The 16,961-nt window shown below is 38.4% G+C and overlaps 1 protein-coding gene across 1 annotated transcript in view; it reads left to right on the top strand.

Moving 5' to 3' along the window:
- The window catches only part of LOC138175813 (protein kinase C theta type), a 198,860-nt gene that overhangs the window by 166,954 nt on the left and 14,945 nt on the right, over positions 1–16,961 (top strand). The window contains exon 16 of the mRNA XM_069106315.1: positions 10,161–10,349. Coding sequence (XP_068962416.1) covers positions 10,161–10,349 — 189 coding nt within the window. The remainder of the gene's footprint in view (positions 1–10,160; positions 10,350–16,961) is intronic.

Raw genomic sequence — 16,961 nt, 5'->3', positions numbered from 1 at the left:
AGGAAGGAAGGAAGGAAGGAAGGAAGGAAGGAAGGAAGGAAGGAAGGAAGGAAGGAAGGAAGGAAGGAAGGAAGGAAGGAAGGAAAGAAGGAAGGAAAAGACTTATTAGTCACTATGTACCAGACACTGTGCCAAGTGCTTTACAAATATTATCTTGTTTGATCCTTATAGCAACCCTGTGAGGTAGCTCCATCTTAGACATGAAGAAACTGAGGCAGGCAGAAGTTAAGTGACTTGCCTAAGGTCAAACCAACTAGTAAGTATCTGAAGATGGATTTGAACTCAGGTCTTCCTGACTCCAGGCCCAGTGTTAGACCACATTACTGTCAGCTCTCTTCCTCACAATTAATGTTGGGTTCAGTTCCTTTTCTGTCCACAATATTTGTTCAATATAGGTGTGTTCTTGTTTTACTGATGATATTTTGCTGATCGCATTGAACATAAAACATGCAAAGTCTCCTGCATTATATTCTTTAAATGCACAAGAGCAAAGATGTCAAGTTCATGGCCCACAACTCTCTTGAATGCCAAGACCAGATTGAAACGTAATTGGAAAATATTTAACAAAATAAATAAAACTACAGTATAGCATAGATAATGTTAATAGGTGGTTTTATAAGTCAGAATGCAGCCCACAGAAATCTTTATGTATGGTCCTTGGTTTTGTTTGTCATGACTGCTCAAGAGTTTAACCTTACTGTCCACCTAGGATAAACATAACTATAGTACATAATAATGTTAAGTATGATAACACAATGCACTTTTGCAAAACAAAATATTTTATAAAGTCAGGGATAGAAGGGGGTGTTTGTTGATAGTGGAGAAGAAGCCTTCATAGACAAGTGCTATTTGAGTTGGACTTTAAAATATGAATAGTAATTCAGAGACAAAGATGACATTCCAGGCATAAGAAACATCATGAGCAAAGGCACATAGGTTAGGAAGTGCAGGCATTTTCTGGCTACAGAAAATGGTCTGGTATGTCATATACAGTATGAAGAAGAATATGGCTTAAAGGGACTGGACTGAAGAAGACCTTGAATGTAAGGCAGCAGCATTTGAATTTTATTCAACAGGTATCAAAAAAAAAAAAAACAACCCAGAATATTTTTTAGCAGAAAAGTGTTGGGATTTTTTAATGTTTTCAAGTGCCTAGATATCTAAATGTAACATCAGTTTCAGGAGGCTTTCCCAAAGAGACTATAGATCCAACTGCTATGTCTTTGAGAGACAGAGAAATACTGTACAGTTACAATTTAATTCACAATCTATGGGAATCTGTGAGATTAGAATTTAACTGTACTTTTCAAGAAATAGTTAACTGTGATAGCTGAAGAGAAGATAAAGAAAAAGGACTAAGAGAACTTATTTCTGGAGAGAATTGAATATAGCCATTAACTTACAAAGAAACATAAAGGGAATTCCTGAAGAGATTTTAATTAGTATTCTTAGGGGATCGGAAAAGGGCAGCTAGGTATTATAGCAGATAGAGCACCAGGCTTGGAATCAGGAAGAGTCATCTTCATGAGTTCAAATCTGGTCTGAGGCACATACTAGCTGTGTGACCCTGGGCAAGTCACTTAACCCTGTTTGCCTCAGTTCTTCATCTATAAAATGGACTAGAGAAGGAAACACCAGGCCCCTCCAGTATCTTTGCCAAGAAAACCCCAAAAGGAGTCACAGAGAGTCATTTATGACAGAAAAACAACTGTGCTATATCAAATATTAGGTATTGTTGCTATATAAGATTGAAAGAAATGCTTTTTTAAAAAGGATTTTCATAGGCAGTTGGAAAAGAATCAGTAGGTCAGTAGGGGGAGGAGGGAGAAAGGGGGAAAGGGAGAACAGGACAGGGAGAAGAAGAGGAAGAAGAAGGAAGAAAAAAGAAAGAGAGAAAAGGGAGGAAGAAAGGAAGAAAAAGAAAGAAAGCTAGAATAAGGTCTTGGAGGAGGCAGGAGAAAATGAGATGACAAATAGGATTGGCCTTAGTGAAGAATAGGGATTAAAATCATGAGGATAATGACAATCATGGTCTATTTGGAAAAAAAAACCATTATTAAGAGAATTTAATAGTTTCTGCCTGTGGTAGTAAATGGAACACTGGTGACTTTGGAGCCACAGGACCTGGTTTCAGATCTGGGCTCTGTCACTTTCACTATCCCAAGTGTTACCTTGGGCAAGAGACATCAGTTCTGGGCCTTAGTTTTCTCATCTGACAAATGAGAGGGTTCTATCTTTGAAGTACCTTACAGATCCATGATTCAGTGAGTCTTTCCAGGAAGTCACTGTCATTGACAGGGAGGTTGTTATATTTCTCTAATGCATTTGTCTTATTCTGCCCTGGATTATACTAATTAATATAAACACTTTTAATATCTTCTTGAAGGCAGTGAAACTTGTGTTCATCTTTGTATATGTAATGGTACCTTGCACAGAGTAGATGCCTGATTAATATTTATTAGATTGAATTGTCAAAGACCAAACCCTCAGGGCTATTTTGAGTTTGAATATTCAGGATTACAAATTAACTTGATTGATGTGTGAGGTGGTTAAGGGAAGGGATTATAGCCGGGTTGTAAAATCAAGAGAGAATTTTAAAAATCTGAAAGCCAGCTCTAGTCAAATAAAAGTGATGCCAGCCCAGTGAGCAAAGGGTCCAGGGAGCTAGCTATCTGGTAAACACAGAGAGCCATCAAAGGACTACTCAAACCATGTGACAGGCTCTTGGAAGAAAAATAACCCTATTTCTGAGATATTCAAGATATGACACATGAACCCTCTCAGTTCTCCTCAAAGCCAGGGAAAGATTTTCATTAACCCTGCTTAACTAGAAAACTCTCAAGTTCAAAACTCTCCAAATCTCTCAAGAAAACTTGTACAGCATTTGGTTTCTTTGATAATGGCAACAAAAATACCACATCTTAGGATTTGGGGAATGACTAAACAAATTGTGGTACAGGATCATGATGGAACTGTGCTACGAGAAATGATAGGCTCATTGATTTTAGGGAAAAGTGAAAAGTCTTACATGAAATAATGAATAAAATGAGCAGAACCAAGAGAATACTGTATACAGTAACAGCAGTATTGTTTTAAGAACAACTTTGAGTGACTAACTCATTTTGAATATTAGAAATACTCAAATCAACTAAAGAACCTATGAAGGAAGATGCAATCTGCCCCAGAGAAGAGAACTGATAAATAGATGTATAGTATGGTTCTACACACACATATATGTACACATATATTTGTATTGAATGGTAGCCATCTCTAGAATGGGGTGGGGAAGGAGAGGAAAAAATATAAAAGTGCACAGCAAAGAATCAAAGAAAAATTAGAAGAAAGCATAGAAAGAATAGCTTTGAAAATGGTGTAGTACTTACATAGTTTTTCCAAAAAAGCAGTGTGAAATATAAAATTTATAATGAATCTTTTTATGTTGTGCTATTGTAGCTGAAAATGTTCTGTTTCTGATCTTTATGTATTTAAGTTCAAAATGAATAATAAATCAATAACAGCTTTTGAAAAGCAATTAGAAGAGAGCACAGCAAATAAAATGTCATTTTATTATTTTGCCCAAAGTTTATATATAATTATTCTTTAATCAAAATTTTTTAAGTCTTTTAACCAAAAAAAAAAAGGGGGTACCATACTTTATGGTTTCTTGTCACAGTCACAGAATCTCAGGGTTGGAAATTATTTTAAAGCCTAGGTAGTCCAATTTAGAACAGAAAAATTATTCTCCCTATGACATCCTCTCCAAGTGGAAAATGAGCCTGTCCTTGGAGACCTCCAGGGTGGAGGGGTCCCTTATGCACGAGATGCTCTGCTCCAAGTTCTCTGATAGGTTAAGAAGTTTTTCCTGATACAAAAGGAAAACCGCCTCCTCTGACAACTTTGCTGACTGCCCTGTTTTCTGGGGTTAGGACAAAACAAGCCTAATCTCTCTTTTTTATACTATCTCTTTGGATCGGTAACAACAGCTATTAGGAAGCAGCTTGATACTGGCTTCAGAATCAAAGGGCATGAGTTCACATCTTAGTTCTGCTACTTACCACTCCCTGCTTGAACTTGACCTCGAGTGAGTTAGTTAATTTGTAAAGTGAATTGGATTAGATGGCCCTTAAGGTCCTTTTCAGCCCTACACCCCACTTCATTCATACCCTTCTTTTCTAGGCTAAACTGCCCCAATTCTATTCATCAGGTCCTTTATCACATGATTTCTATTCCCCTCACCAGCCTTGCTGTGATCCCCTCCCCGCTCTGCCATGAGCACAGTCCAGCTTGTCAATGTCCTTCCTAAAGCACAGAGAAATGAGCTACTTCTGGTGGTAGCCAAAGACTACCATCCTTCCAGTTTCCCAGGTTTGTAACCTCATCATCATCATCCTCCACTATTCACTCTCACATCATGTATCCCGTGGTTGTTGAATCTTGTTTCTACCTCCATGACATCTGTCTTCCATGTTCCCTCCTCTCCGTTCACATAGGCCATCACCGAACCAGGCTTTCATCACCTCTCATTTGAACTCCTGAATCTCTTCCAGTGTGGTCTCTTAATCCATTCCATCCTCTACACAACCCAAAGCACGGGTCTGCCTACATCACTTCCTCTGCTCAGTAAACTCCAGTTACTCCCTGTTACCTTCAAGATCAACTCTCTCTTTGGCTCCATTCAGCCTTCTCAGCCATCTCATTTCTCCCCTTTATATGCTCTGTAGTCTAGTCAAACTGGCCTTCTTACTGTTCAGCACATCCTCCATCCCCAATCTCTGTGCCTTGGCACTGGATAAATAAATTTATGTATAACTAATATCATGCATGAAAAAAGGATCTGGGAGGCTCGGTAGATTAGTAGGCCTCTGGCTGGATGGGATGCAGTCCACCTTTGATTGTGAAGATTCAGCTTGAGTACCACCATCTACAGGTGACCTTTCCACCCACCCATCCCTTCTAGTGTCTTCCCTGGAGAAGTTTACCTTATATCTGCTTTCTATGAATGTATATATAAATATATATGTGTGTATGTATATATGTGTACATATTTGCATATGTAAAAATATGTGTACATATGTATGTGTGTATACATATATACATGCATATATATGTGTGTGTAGGTGTACATGTTGAATCCCCCTTTAAAATGTAAGCTCCTTGAAGGCAGGCATAATTTATTTTTGACTTTGTGTTCCCAGCATCCAACATAGCACCTGGCACATAAGTGCTTAATAAATGATTAAGTAATCTATAATGTTCCAAATATACTTTAATCAGGAATCAGGACTAACACCTCCTTTTCTGTGTCTCTTTTTTAAATACAATTTAAAATCACATTGTTTTCTTTTTTTGCCTGTTGCAGTATTGAGTCATATTGAACTACCAATCTACTAAGTCTCCCAGATCTTTTTCTTATACATGAAATTTTTTATTTCATACATAAAGTTATTTCTCCATGCCTCTCCCATCCTGTACTTATACAATTAATTGCTTGAATTCAGAGGTGAGATTTTAAATTTATTAGTAATGAATTTCATTTTATTCAATGTAGCCCATTATTCTAACTTTCTGGATTCTTTTTCAGATTTGTCATCCAATGTATTAGCTATATCTCTTTCACATCAACTGCAAACTTCAAAATAATCATTGATAAAATCATTAAATAGCAAAGAGCCAAAGACAGGACCTTGGGGTGCTCCTTTAGAGGCCTCTTTCCAAGATGACATCATGCCGTTAATCACTGGCTATTCTTTGGGCCCAGTCATTCAACCAGTTCTGGATTCACCCAGCTGCACTGTTACCTAGCCCATTCCTTTATGTCTTGTCCACAAGCCTACAATGAGAGATTTTGTAAATGCTCTGCTGAAATATCAGTAAACTATATCTACAGCATTCTCATGATCCAATAACACTGTCTAAAATTTAAAGAAAAAAGAAATGATTCTAAAATGACCTATTCTTAATGAACCCATACTAGCTTTTAATAATCACTGCTTCCTTTTATAAAAATAGCCCCGAATTTTGCCAGGAATTGACATCAAGCTCACTGGCCTATAGCTTGGTGATTCCTATTTTCTTTTAATGATAATTTGTTGATGTTGTTCAGCCATTTCAGTCATGTTCGACTCTTCATGACCCCATTTGGAATTTTCTTGGCAAAGATACTAGAGTGGTTTACCATTTCCTTCTTCAGCTCATTAAAGTGATGAGGAACTGAGGCAAACAGGGTTAAGTGACTTGCCCAGGGTCACACAGCTAGCAAATATCTGAGGCCCGATTTGAACTCAGGAAGATGAGTCTTCCTGATGTAAGGGCTGCCACTATTCACTGTACCACCTACCTGCCCATCACTAATTTTTTCACATCTCTCTTCCTTTCTATAATTTTTCTTTTTTACTAAAGAAGTATTTTTATTTTAAAATAAAATTTCTTGATGCTTGTCCTTATGAGGCCTGAATTTCTCTATATGTGTCTCCCTCTACCCCTCCCAGAAAGCCAACCTATATGAGAATTTTTCTCTATAATCTTTGAAAGATCAAAAATGTCACTCAGCAGTCATATCCACCAGGTTTTTTAGATCCATGAATACAATTTGTCCAGGCTTTGTTAACTTGACAAGTTCATTGAGAGCAGCTAGGTATTCTCTTTCTATCTCTTCATTTATATTACATTTTAACTCTCTGTTTATCATTTTTTATCTTTCCCAGTTCAAAGATCACTCTCCTTAGAAACTTGTTTAGTTTTGCCTTTACTCTGAGAAATGGTTTCATCCACTGTTTAATCTATGTTAGATTAATGGGATCTAGTTTGCCATGGTGATCAGAAAAAAGGAAAAGAACCCACATGTTCTAAAGTGTTTGTAGCAGCTCTCTTTGTGGTGGCAAACAACTGGACATTGAAGAGATGCCCATCAACTGGGAAATGGCTGGATGAGTTGGAATGTAATAATAGAATACTACTGTGCTATAAGAAATGAAGAGCAGGTTGATTTTAGGAAAACATGGAAGGGCTTACATGAAATAATGAAGAGTGAAAATGATCAGAACCAAGAGGACATTGCATATGCTAATAGCAGTTTTATTCAAAGAGTAATTGTGAATGACTAAGCTCTTCTGAGTTATATGAATATTCAAATCAACTACAAAGGACCTATGCAGGAAGATGCTATTCACTTCAGGGAACAAAACAGATATAAGGAACTATATATTGAGTAGTTTCACAAACATATCTTTGTCAAATGTTGGCCATCTTTAGTGCAGGGTTGAGAGGGAGGGAGAGAAACAGCTTGGGACTCAAATGTAACAAAAATAAAATATTTTTTAAAAAAACAAAAACAATCCCAGAATTTAACCTAACATAGCATTAAAAAAAAAACCCTTTTTATTGCCCTTTACTTCATTACTTTCTGAATTTACTTACAGAGAAACTAAGGTTCAGAGAAATTCAGAAACTTATTTGTAACCATACAGTTAGCATCAGAATTTAGATTCAAATCTAGGTCTCCCTATACTAAGTTTAGGGTCCTTAATGATATACCATACCATCCTTCTAATAAAGTGATGACAATAACAATAAACTTTCATTTGTGTAGTTCTATAAGTCCTTATGGTTACAAAAAAAGAAAAGCCTTATACATACATTATTGCATTTAATCTTCACAGCAACATTGTGAGGCAGGTAGTTCAAGCATTATTCTGATTTTACAATATGTGGACACAAACTCAGAAAGATTAACTAATTTGCCCAAGGTCATGCCGGGTGATGATAGGGTCAAGATCTTAGGATCAGAAGGCCATCTAAGCCAGCAATATCATTTTACAGAGGAAGAACTGAAATACCCTTAGATCAAGTGACTTGCACAAATTTATGCAGAAAACAACCAGAGAGAGAAAAACTTGAACTGACATCATCTTCTGATCCTAAATTCTGTTGTTGGACACTTAGTGCCGAACATAGTCAACACTTAATACATTTTCATTATACCAAATTGAATTGAACCACCGATAACAAATCCTCCATTCTTTCCACTCCACACTACCTGTTTTGAGATCAATCATATATTGTGGTATCCTGGGATGTTATCTTTAATAAAGGCAGGAAAACTGAGGTTATCTACTTATTTAATTGTTATCTTCAAGGTCAGTTGAAAAGCATCTCGCTAGGGTTATTTATATGCCCCATAATTTCAGTTTCTGAGAGTTTGTGGTAGTGTCACTGAAAGGAAATAGTATACAACATATACTGATGGTGTGATGGATAGAGCACCAGGACCTGGAGTCAGACGGACCTGAGTTCAAATCTAACTTCAGATACTTACTAGCTCTGTGACCCTAGGCAAGTCATTTAAGCCTGTTTGCCCCAGTTTCTTCATGTGTAAAATAAATTGTAGAAGGAAATGGCAAACAACTCCAGTGAGTGCCGAGAAAACCTCAAATGGGGTCATGAAGAGTTGGACATGACTGAAACAATTCATCAGCAGCAACAAAGGACTACCTAGACATTTTGCCCCTACCTTCTTATTGATGTAGCTAGCATTCATGAAGTACTTAAGGTTTGACAAGCACTTCACACATATTATTTTATCTTTACAACCACCCTTGGAGGTAGGTAATATCATTATCCCTATCGTAGAAATGAGAAAACTCAGGCAGGATGGTAGAAATTAAATGACTTGCTCAAGGTCACACTGCTAGTACATGTCTAAGGTGCAATTTTAATTCAGGTCTTCCTGACTCTGGGTCAAGTACCAACTGTCCTTCCTACCTGCCTCCTGGATTAAGTTCAGTATGAGTCAAAAAAATAACTCAGCCACTCAAAAAGCTAATTTTTAGACTGAATTCTTATTACAATTAGTAATTACTATATTTAGACTGAATTACTATATTGATTATACTGATTTACTATCATTAGCCTGAATAGTTTAGACTGAATTCTTTTTGTTTTCCTTTTTTGGAGGGGAGAAGGCAGGGCAGTTGGGGTTAAGTGATTTGCCCAAGGTCACATAGCTAGTGTTAAGTTATTGAAGCCAAATTTGAACTCAGGTTCTCTTGACTCCAGGGCTGATGCTCTATTCACTGAGCCACCCAGCCGCCCCTAGACTGAATTCTTATTATCGTTAGCAATAATAGCTCACATTTATATAGTGCTTTTCAGTTTATAAAGACCATCCCTATGGTAAGAACTCCAAGATGATTAGTATCAACCCTATTTTATAAAGAAACCAGGACTCGGGTGGGTCAAATGATTTGTAGTAGTCATGGAGGTTGGTTAGTTATTGTCCTTTGTTCTCAAGAGGACTAAAATGACATCACTGTGTTAGAGTCAGGTTACAGTGTGTCTGCCTGTGGCCGATCAGATCAGTAAGAGCTCAGAATGCTCTACCACAGATCAGGCACAAATAATCCGTGTGAACATTTGGGGTGAATTATCTCAATTTGCACATCTCACATTTCTCTTGAGCTATTTCAGTTCTGCCTTGCTCATAGAGCACAGCTCTTCTCTTATGAGGGCACACCAAGCTGAGTGATACTCTGCCAGAGAGACCTTGAGAGTCATATAGGAAATGTAAGTGAAAAGTAGAGATCGAATCTACATCTTCTGATTTCCAAGTCAAATACTCTTTCCATTCCTTCACGCTACCCCTATTAACTGAAATGTGTAGAACAAGGGAAGTGGTCAGTCAATGGACCACGTTTGGAAGGCTGTGCTCTTTTCTGGGTACCATGATTTAGGTAAATATTGACCAGCTAGATTAGATGTCTAGTGAAGGAAAATGAGGATAGTGAGAGACCTAGAAAGCATGTCATCTAAGGAATAATTGAACATAGAGAACATAATGCTAAGTTTTCTTCAATTTGTTGAAAGCCAGTCATGTGAAAGAGTAATTACCAGACTTGTTCTGTGTGATTCCAGAATACAAAATGTGACTTGGAACCAGATTTTATCTTAATAGAGCAAGAGCTATCCAAAAGTAAAATGAGCTGCCTGAGTAGGTAGTGAGCTCCCCAACACTAGAATGTTCAAAAAGAGTCTGTATCCTTCAGTATTTTACAGAAAGAGCCCTTATGTTGGGTGGGAGACTGGACTAGATAATCACTCATTTACTTTTCCACTCTAAAATTCAATGATTCTATAATATGACTCTGTTCCTTGTGGTCACACAGATCTTGCTGGGTCAGAAATACAACACTTCTGTGGACTGGTGGTCCTTCGGTGTCCTCCTCTATGAAATGTTAATTGGCCAGTCACCTTTCCATGGCCAAGATGAAGAAGAGCTCTTCCATTCTATTCGAATGGACAACCCCCTATACCCAAACTGGCTTCAGAAGGATGCCAAGGATCTTCTAGTAAAGGTAAGACACCAAATCGAAAGAAGAAGTCCTTTAGCATTTTCCATGGTTCAGATCAGATTTTTGTTGACTAACGACCCTTTCATTTTAATATGCTCTCCTTCTGCATCTCTTCCTACTGGCTTCCTTGGCTTAAAGGCCCAACTAAAATCCCATCTTCTACAGGAAGCCTTTCCCAGTCCTTCTAAATTCTAATGTCTTCTCTCTTTTAATTATTTCCTGTTTATCCTGTATAAAGCTTGGTTGTGTGTGTGTGTGTGTGTGTGTGTGTATATATGTGTATATATATATATATATTATATATGTATATGTATATATGTGTGTATATATTATATATATATATTTGTGTATTGGCTACTACATTAACTGTAAGATTCTTGAGGGCAAGAACTGTCTTTTGCCTCGTTTTGTATCCCCAGTGCTTAGCACATTTCCTGTTACATAGTAGGCACTTGATTATTGACTGAGATGGAAAACTCAAATGCAATAAGGAGTCAGAAAGTTACCTTCATTTTAAAAAAAAATCCAAAAAACTTTTATTTAGCACCTATTGTATTCCAAGTATTATACTAGAAGAAAGGGATGTAAAGATGGAAAATGACATAGTCTTTTCCTTAAACAGTTTATAGTCAAATAAGGATTCAGCATGTAAATAAGTATGATATGAAAAAGGTAGAGGACAATAAAAGCAAAGGACAGCTCTAGATAAAGCATCATAACAAAGGATCATCTATGACTAGAGGGACATGTCAGGCATACACTGTCTCCCATGCCTGGAATGCTCTCCCTTCTCACCTTCTGCAACCTAGCTTTCCTCACTTCCTTGAAGACTCAGCTCAAAACCTCCTCCAGGAAGTCTTTCCAAGTACAGCAACCCCCTTATCCCTTCCTCTGAATTTTCCTTTTATTTACAACAGAATAGACCTTGTATGGATGTAGCCATTTGCATGTTATCTCTGTTAGAATATGAGCCCTTTGGAGGGATCAGAGGGGAGGAATACAGTACTTTTTGCCTTTCTTTGCCTCCCCAGCTCTTATCACATTGCCTGGCAGTGTTGGGCCTGAAAGCAGGAAGACTCATCTTCCTGAGTTCAAATCTGGCTTCAGACACTAGCTGTGTGACCCTGGACAAGTCACTTAACCCTGTTTGCCCCAGTTTCCTCCTCTGTAAAATGAGCTGGAGAAAGAGAAAAGGCAAACCAGTCCAGTTTTTTTGCCAAGAAAACCCCAAATGGGTCATGAAGAGTCAGACACTACTGAAAGGATTTAACAACAAAGCAACAAAAAGCTTAATAAATGCTTTATTGACTGGCTGACTGACAAAGCCTTTGTTAACCTGGAAATAAGAATATATAAAGTAGAATTATACCTTGATTTTAGTGCTGATCTGTTTCTCACTCTTTGAATGGTGCCTCGCACTTAATAAATGGCTGAATTGAATTTTTGGAACTATCAGAAATGAAATTATATCAGCATTGTTTCCTATTTGCAAAACACAGCTCCAAACTCATCCAGGATGCTTGAAATTTTTGTGGGTCTTCACCTCTCTTTGTGAAGTCAAGACACTGGATTTGAGGAATCCTGGACTCTACTTTCTGCAGAAGATCCAGATCAAACTTAAGGGAGCTAGGGGCCAAACAGTCCATCGGTATCAGAGGGCAACCCTGAACAAACAAAAGCTCACTGGATTTTAAGCAGAGAATCTAGACTTAAATCATATTTCTTTTCCAACACTTAGCACACAGTAGGCACTTATTAAATGTTGATTGAGGAAGTTGACAATATGTCCTACCTGTGTGTCTTTGGCTACAACCATCTTCCTTGCCTTCCATATCCTCATCTGTATAAAAGGGATCTTGCTGCCTAGCCTCTAAGATCCTTCCCCTAGCTCTCTGATCCCTGTGACACAGTTAGAGAAAAACTGAATGTATCCCTAAATGAATAATTAGGGACCTGAAAATACTATAAACCAAAATTCAAGGACAGTGAATTATTTAAATTTAAAAAAAAAACTTTTTTTCACTCAGAAGACCTGAATGTGAGTCTCAGATTCACCATAATTTAACCTCTTCAAGAATCTTCTTCTCCCACAAAATAAATATTTGCGATATCCAGCCCTTAGGGTTACTGTGAAGATCAAATCCAATCAGATAATATATGTATGTAAAGTTTTGTAGCCATAAACACTATGGTAATGAGTTCTTATTGTTATTAACGAGTTAACTGATAAAACAGCAAAATTCTAGTCACATAAAATAAGTTACCAGAATGTGAGTAGTCCTTTTTTTTTTTTTGCATTAAAATACATAGACATTAGTCCAAGCCCTCTTTTAATGATTCCCTGGGTGTTGGTGAGAAAGTATCATCCCAGCCTGAGCCCTGGGCACCAGCAGATGAAAAGAGGGTTATAAAATGAATAGCTTACATAAGACATAGAAGGTCTCTGAGGTCCCTCCCAGCTCTGGATAGATGATCCGATGTATTCTAAGCAGGAAACCCCCATCCCTGTGACTTCAAGGGATGAAATTATGTCTAGAAGGACAAGCTGGGAACGATCCCCTTCTGACACATTGTGATGACCTGGCTCAAACAGAACTTAGAAAACATGAAGACATAGAATTCATTTTCCTTAAAATTCATGTATTCCCAAGAGACAAAGAGCAGGGCATCTGGAGAAACCAAAGTCTTGCCCCAACTCCATCATTAGCTCCTTCGTCATGTGACCTTAGGTGATTAACTTGACATCTGTAATACTTCGTTTCCCCATCTGCTAAAAGGAGAGAATTGAACTAAATCACTTCTACCAACAACCTTGGTAATATTCTGTTGTGATGAATCCTTTGATGACTCACTGGGCTCTCCATGACAATGGAGAAAGAATGCTGGGCTAGGATTAGGAAAACCTGGGTTTAGGCCCATTTCTGCCATGGATGTCTTTGTGCACATAACTGGACACCTCTCATCATCTGTAAAAGAAGAAGGTGGGATTGGATAACCCTAAGCTTCCTTCAATGTTTAACATCATATTTCTATAACTAGAAAACACAAAAGAATGGCATGGTGTGGTAGAAAAAGCAGTGGCTCTGGGAGTGGATAGAGCTCCTGGCCTGGAGTCAGAGAGACCTGAGTTATCTGGTCTCAGACACTTACTAGCTGTGTGACCCTGGACAAGTCACTTAATCTTCTTGCCTCAGTTTTTTCTCATCTGTAAAATGAGCTGGAGAAGGAAACAGAAAACCACTCCAGTCTCTTTGCCAAGAAAATTCCAAATGGGGTCAAGAAGAGTTGGACATGACTGAAACAACTCAACAACTCTGTAGTCAAAGGACATGGGTTCAAATCCTGATTCTGATGGATGCTCCCTGTGTGCCTCAAAACAAGTCCCTTAACACCCCTAGGCCTCAGTGACCTCATCCCTAAAATGAGGAGCCTTGGGGTTCTTCCAGCTCTAGCTCTGTGATTCCAGGAGACTTCAAAGACTACCTTGTCTGAACTATACCTGAACAAGAATCCTCTCTACAAACTCCAGATAAATGGTCACTTGAAAGACCTCCAGTAATGGGGAACTCATAATTGACCACCAGCAATTTATAGTTGAAGAGATAAGACAGGGGCAGGTGGTGTAGTGGATGGAGCACCAGCTTTGGAGTCAGGAGGACCCGAATTTGAGTCTGACTTCAGACACTTGACACTTACTAGCTGTGTGACCCTGGACAAGTCACTGCAAAGGAAGGAAGGGAGAAAGAGAGGGAGGGAGGAAGAGTTACAAAGAAAGAGATAAACATGCCTAACAGATCATGAAAACTGCCTAAATGTGCTGAAGGGGATGTGCATAGATGATGACAGGAATTAATCAGTGACCACTTCCTAAAGAAGTGAATTTTGAGTATGATTTTAAGAGAGAAGAAATCCTTTGCAGAGGGTAGGAAAGAGTCCCTTCAGGTCATAGCAATGTCATTTCCAGAGGCAGAAGCTAGCATGAAATCTGAAGAGTACAGAAAATAGATCTTTTGGCCTAGGGTGGAGCATCTATTTAAAGGACTAAAATAAATCGATGAAGGATGTTAATTGGTGGAGGAGCATAAAACTCAAGCTGAGATGTTTGTTTTCATTCAGTTTTCCTCGAGCTGATGAGGATTTCATGGCCTTTCTCTAGGCTCACTTGGGACATGTTGTCCCAGTCACAGTTTCCAGCAACCCTAACCTCAAATATCATTACTCACTATACACTCTTCTGGACCATAGTATTGGCCCATAATCCCACCTCTGCCTTCCACTCACTAGGTGACTTTAAACAGTTCACTTCATATCTTTGTGCCTCTGTTTCTGCCTTCATCAAATGAATTTGGATGAATTCACTGAATTAGAGAAGAAGGGTATATTCAGAAATGAGACTGATGTAAAAAACCAAAAGATTTCAATAAAAATAATATTTTTTCAAGAAAGTGATGAGTTTGAATCCCAGTCCAGTCCCATATTAACTGTATATTGTTGTTGTTTAGTGGAATCAGTCATGTTTGCTCTTCTTTGACCCCTTTTTTGAGGGTTTTCTTGGCAGAGATACTAGAGTGGGTTGCCATTTCCTTCTCCAGTTCATTTTACAGATGTGGAAACTGAGGCAAATGGGGTTAAGTTACTTGTCCAGGGTCACACAGCAAGTACGTGTCTGAGACCAGATCTGAAGTCATATAGATGAGTCTATGCATTGTGTTACCTAGATGCCCATGTATTAGCTGTGTAACCATGGGCAAATCCTTTGATTCCTGAGGCTTTTTTCTCATCTCTGAAATGAGGATGTTAGAAAAGATGTCAGGGCGGCCAGGTAGCACAGTGAGTAAGAGCAACGTCTCCAGTGTCAGGATGACCTGGAGATTGAATCTGGGCTCAGACACTTATTACCCACGCAGAAACACCTGGCCGTGTAACCTTGAGCAAGTTACTTAACCCCAATTGCTTAGGGGCGGTCAGGTGGCTCAGCGAGTAAGAGCACCAGCTCCAGTGTCGGGATGACCTGGGGATCAAATCCGGGCTCAGATACTTAGCACCACACCCAGAAATAACTGGCCATGTACCCTTAAGCAAGTTATTTAACCCCGATTGCGTTAAAAAAAAAAAAAGATGTCTAAGACCCCTTCTAATGACAATAATTATTACATATAGTATATATGTAATATATATTGTAAAAACAATGTATGTCTTGATATAGTATGAGTTATTCATCATATATGAGTAAATATATAATTATTATTACTTGCATACACATAAAGCACTTTAAACTTTAAAAATAATTTTCCTCACCATCCAGTGAGCTAGGTAATATGAGGATTATCTCCATTTTACATATTTGGAAACTGAGGCTCAATGACATTGCCCAAGATCATGTAAAAAATCTATACCGAGGTTTACTGATTCTATTCTAATACTCTTTCTTCAACATCATATATTTCCTGATCCCATGTATGGTATAGGAAATTTAAGACCTAGCAGTGTAAGATCTCCCAGGTGATGGGCCTTCTAGAAATGCTGAGTAAGAATTTTCCCTAAAGGAAATGACATTGGATGGCACCCATTTCAGAATTCTACAACCTTCAGCATTCACAAAGCGTTTAATTGACATAGTATAGTGAAGATGAACAGCTAAGAGGCACAGTGGGTAGAGTCAGGAATACCTAAGTTCAAATTTGGCTTCCAACACTTACTAGCTGTGTGAACCAGGGTAGGCCACTTAACCCTCTGTGCCTCAGTTTCCTCTTCTGTAAAATGAACTGGAGAAGGAAATGAGAAATGACTCCCATATCTTTGCAAAGAAAACTCCAAACGGGGTCATGAAGAGTTGGACACGACTGAAACAGCTGAACAACAGCTTACTCAATATATGTGTCCTGTCCATTTGTTTGGAAAGGGATGGAAATCAAAAGCCCCAGAACAAAAACATCTTTTTATAGAAACTTTTTTTTAATCTCTTACGAAAGAAACACTCCTGTGAAGGGGTGAAAGATAGAGGAGAAAATTTCTCGGGCACTCATATGTCACCAGCTGACAAGTGCACAGCACTGACGGCAGACCTCAGTAGCCTTGAGCTGATTCCCCCCTAGACATCCAGATAAATTTAACCAAACCCGAACTGCATGCTGCCTGTTTATGTAAGAGGCCTATTTCCTATCAATGTAAACCACCCTTCTTGACAGCCTTTATGGACAAATGCAAGTCTTTCTTTGGGAGAATTTATTTCTCCAGCACAGCTCCCTGCTCCAGATCTGCTGATTCCAACCTACAAGTGAAGTAAGTCTCCTGCCAAATCCAGGACCCCAGGGTGCTCTGATTTGCTAGGGGGAGGACAGCAATTTACTCTGCTGTGTAGAACTAAAAAGAAGATTGGGCATGGAAATCAGTCTCAGAGTGTCCCTCTGCTTATAAATTTTATTTTTATTTTTCCTAGAAGAGAAAGAAATCTAGGAATAAGTATATTCAAGCTCACAAGACAATTTTTCATTCAACAGAATAGATTCTGAGTATAAATTCAGCATGTTGAGAAGCTATATCTTATATAGTGGAAAGCACAGTGAATTTGGAGTCAAGAGACTTGAATTCATATCTCAGCATAATCCCTAGCTT

This window comes from Petaurus breviceps, unplaced genomic scaffold (assembly GCF_028583685.1).
Source record: "Petaurus breviceps papuanus isolate PSGF00001 unplaced genomic scaffold, PetGlider_PUasm1.0 79, whole genome shotgun sequence".
NCBI lineage: Eukaryota > Metazoa > Chordata > Mammalia > Diprotodontia > Petauridae > Petaurus > Petaurus breviceps.
Note: the sequence above shows the minus strand (reverse complement) of the source record. Positions and strands in the feature narration are given on the sequence as shown.